This window comes from Phaethon lepturus, unplaced genomic scaffold (genome assembly GCF_000687285.1).
Source record: "Phaethon lepturus isolate BGI_N335 unplaced genomic scaffold, ASM68728v1 scaffold7161, whole genome shotgun sequence".
Classification (NCBI taxonomy): domain Eukaryota; kingdom Metazoa; phylum Chordata; class Aves; order Phaethontiformes; family Phaethontidae; genus Phaethon; species Phaethon lepturus.
The window spans coordinates 59,645-63,951 of NW_010519820.1; the positions used below are offsets into that span (position 1 = coordinate 59,645).

At 48.5% G+C, this 4,307-nt stretch overlaps 1 protein-coding gene across 1 annotated transcript in view; it reads left to right on the top strand.

The window, feature by feature from the left end:
- Positions 1–3,882, top strand: part of LOC104628541 (fibroblast growth factor 12-like) — a 13,297-nt gene extending 9,415 nt beyond the window's left edge. Inside the window, exon 3 of the mRNA XM_010297166.1 lies at positions 3,530–3,882. Within this exon, the coding sequence (XP_010295468.1) occupies positions 3,530–3,648 (119 nt within the window). The 3' untranslated portion in view covers positions 3,649–3,882. The remainder of the gene's footprint in view (positions 1–3,529) is intronic.
- Positions 3,883–4,307: the final 425 nt, after the last annotated feature.

Genomic DNA, 4,307 nt, shown 5'->3' on the forward strand with positions numbered 1-4,307 from the left:
CCCAGGCGCCGTGTCCCCGCCCCTGCCCCGCCAGCGGCCCTCGGGGCGGCTTGCTATCCTGCAGGGCTGGCGACCTGCCTGCCTGCGAAACGGCAGCTTGGAAAAAGTTTGGTTCCTCCTAACTCATTAGGGTTTGGGGCAGGGAAAGCCAGGAGTGAAGCTGGATGGATAGGATATATCTAAGGTCCTTTAATAAGCTTCTCCCTGTGTTCTAGGGAAAGGAAATGGAGTTTGTTGCATCCCCTCAGACTCCTCGACTTGCAGCGATGCCGAGTGGGAAATGCTAGGATCAGGACACAGAACGATGTGTGCTTCCCAAACTCAGGCGGTCCCTGACGCTCGGGGAAGCCGCACGGGGTGATTTTGGTTTCACCGTGTGGGTGGTGTGCCAGGGCCATGCCTGGGAAGCAGAAATGAAGCTGGGATCCTGTGCCAGCGCATAGGCGGGAGATGGAGCTGTTCCTGGGTGACAGGCAGCCCCCTCCATGCCTTCGCCTTCAGGAAGGATGCTCCCCACCGCCCCCTTCCCCCTTGCTTGTACCCCCAGTCTCCTTCCTGCCGACTTTGCGAGTTGTTTCTTTGTGCAAAATTATTTCCTTGTGCGTGTAAATGGCAGGCGCTGTGGTCAGCAGGGAAGCAGGGAATTGAAAGCCGCAAGAACCAGCTATGGGCACGGCTCCATTCCCGCTCACCCCCTTCCATTTACGCCTGTGGCTCTACAGTGGATCAAGCTAACGGCACTTTCCAATTAAACCATGAATATGGATGTGATGATTAGAATCTAGGACATAGGAGCTGATTATCTGATTGAAGCTCCAAAGCATTAGCTTGGTTTCCAGACATTAAGGCTGTATTTGGTTTGGTGTGTGGGTGGGTGGGAGAAGCAAGGCAAAGCAGGGAGGGGAGTCTTGTTTTAGCCAAATTGCTCATCCCTCCAAAGCTGCCTCATGCTGTGCGCACCAGCAGACCTCTCAAGCGTCTGGGCACGCTGCCTGTCACACTGCTGCTGGTTTACCTTGAGGCAGGTGACGGGGACAGTGTGTCTTCTCATACACACATGCACAGGGACCCCAAACCGGCCTGTCAGTGACTGCTGCTGGTCCTGAACCACACAGATGTACTTTAAAGCTGGGGAAATCTGGGTACTCACAACAGTCCATTTGCAAACACACACCCCCTCCCCGGTCCATGACTAATGTCTCCGTGCGTGAGTCACAAGCTTCCTCAGTACAAGCAGTAACAAACTGCAATCCGAGAGCTTGTGTTGCACAACATGTCACACTGTCCTTAAAACCCCACGCGCGTGTAGCTGTGCGCATACACACCTGTGTGTCGCGGTGCACGTGGGTTTGCCGCTGCCACTGAGCGATGGCCATAGCTCAGCACATGCACACAAGTCTAAATGCTGTGTACACTGATACTGTAGGTGTCTCTAAACACTGAAAATATGCTTGTCCTAGCGTGCTACAGATTTTCTGGCATGGTCTGTTGGCACAGCCTATCTCGTGCAGAGGCTTTGACAACTCTGTCTGAAAAGCACAATGTGAGCAGCCTCCAGCCCTGCCCCATGTCAGTACTCGTATCATGCACGAGACTGGAAGATAAACTTAAAATTCCTGCCCTATTTGCTTGCTAGGTACAGGGTTTCCTTAATTTTTAGCTGCAAATGTTGTTTACTTCTGTAGCCTGATTTATATTCATTACTCTGTGGGCCTTGTTAGCAGTTTAGCATTTGTGCCCAAAGGCCATGGTGAGAGGCAGGGAGCTGAGGAAAGGTAATGTGTCGTGGTGCTGCTGCTGTGAGCTTTGCTCGGGCTCAGCCCTTGTCCTTAAGCATCTGGCCCAGCCCGATGGGGTGTTCAGAATGGATGCGAGTGAGATAGATGAGCTTAGTACGTGCAGCTGCCCAGGGGAAGAGCTCATGGAGGTCCCTCCAGCTCCAGCCTGGGACGAGACAGGTCAGGGTGAAGACAACACTGCACCTGAGGCAGAAGTTAGTGCATGGAATGTCAGGGGCACTGAGGCAATGCCGGCACAAATAACCCAACTCTGCTGGGCAAACATCAGGTCAGAGAATAAGGTCGGTCACGGAAGTGATGTGCATCCTCAGCATCATCAAAAGGTTCTGCAACTCAGGCTAAGAAGTCACAAGGGCATGGGTTCTCCTCGGTTGTTAACCTTTTCATACTGTTCTTTAAGATTTTACTAGGTACTTTGCCACAACAGGCAAATTCACCATCACCAGGTCGTTGAGTGACACTTGTCAAGGTATGAGGGGCAGCTCAGCGGGGATGTGAGAGCCCTTGTCCTTCTGTTGCTGCCATGCTACACACTTCCCTTGCAGCATGCAGACAGCATTGATAGTCTGGGCAGCTCATCCTGGCCCAGACCCATGGGACAAGTCACTCATTTTCTCTTTTTTCTCATTTTCATCAAAAAATAGCTCCGGTAGCAGTAACAGTTTGCAGAGCAGTTTGCAGCCATGCTGGGGGGCCCAGCTAGTGTGTGTGTTTGTTTAAACTGCTTTGAAAGCCTTGCATGAGAAATGCTCCATGGGAAAAGTAATATTTTTTCACTGCTCATATATTCAATGCAGTATCCCTTCTATTAATACACAGTTGACTGCACTTTATCTCTGTCCTGTATTGTTGCACATTGCTATAACTGTTTATCTAGCTAGGAGTAAAATGCAGAGCAATAATGTCATTTACAGCTTGCCTCTAATTGCCAGGATTTATTTGCAAATCGGGAGGTTATAAATATAAGCGCTCACATTGCCGTTTTAGACATGGGGTATTTTTTTCATTTCTTCAGATAATTTTTGAAATTTTGTTTTTCTTGATTACCCGGAACCAAAACCTGATGGGCTCTATCCCCTGTGTTTGAGCTCTGTGCCATTGCTTGTGATGTGGCAGCTTTACAAAACGAAGCAGTACACAATCATTTCTTTCTATCCTAATTTTTGTAAAGAAAGATCCAGGCATGACATTTGCAGCCTGGACCTACCTCAAGTTCTCAACTCCAGTGTGCCTGCCCTTGAGATGCCTCACTATTTCAGTCACATCTACACCCCACCACATTTGCAGTGAGCTCATCAGAGATGGTTCCTTTGGTGTGAGACGCTGAGCTGCTCGGCATGTGCCCCTGCTCTGGCACACCTCACACGGCATGAGGACAGCCATGAGGACTTTGTCCACGTGGTGAGTTGGATAAATGCTTTATGCTGCACAGCACATGGGGATGTGACATGCCTTGGGCAGATGTTGCCTTCTCAGGCTGTCTAGGCTCCAGCACGTACATTTTTATAGGACATGCATTGTTTAGACAGGGTCTGGAGAGAAGGTGCCCTCCATCCACCCTGTTCTCAGGTGCTGCCAGGTGACCACACAGAGCTGAGATGGCTCCTGGCTTGCTGTCACTATACTCAGTCCCATGTGGAATTTCAGCCTCATATACAAAGAAATAATTCATTATGGCCACTAACCTCTGTGACTTCAGAGCTGTTAACGGGTGTCTTTTCTGTTTGCAGTGTGCATGTACAGAGAGCCATCGCTGCATGAAATTGGAGAAAAACAAGGACGCTCAAGAAAAAGTTCAGGGACACCAACCATGAATGGAGGCAAAGTTGTTAACCAAGACTCGACATAGCTGACAAATACCCTCCCTTCTTCCAGCTCCTCCCCTCCCACCCACCTACCCACCCCGCCTGGCGAAACCACACTGAGACGACGACAACTGAGCAAGGCAGGACCTACCGGTAGTGGCTAGGAGTCCGAACTCCAGAATCTTTCTTTGTGTAAGATGAGGAAAATCGAACCCCAGATCCTGCCTGTTGCAACGTTTTAAAAAACAAACACACAAAAAAAAGTGAAGAAAAAAATGTTTTAAATCAGGACTCCATTAACATTTTCAAAAGCAAACTGTTTGCTCTGTGATCAAAGGGGGAAAAAATCTCATCTCTGCATAATAATAATAATAACAACTAATAAATATAATAATAATAAAGATGTTACCTTTAAAAATAAAACAAAGCTTTTGGAAAATTGAACTTAGCATATGATGTGCGAGAAACACATGGAAAACACAGCCTGAGACTGTGCTTTCTGCCTTATACTTTCACCTCACGTTAACACCACAGCTTTTTCCATCCCTGCTTCCCTGAGGATGGATGGGATTTTTCACAAAGCAGGAAAGGTAGGGATGGACTATGACTGTGTCTGTTCTGCTATCAATAAAATATGGCCTGTCCAAATTAGGAGTCTGACAGTTATGGGCAACAAACTAGCTACTCTGTATTCAGCTTTTTC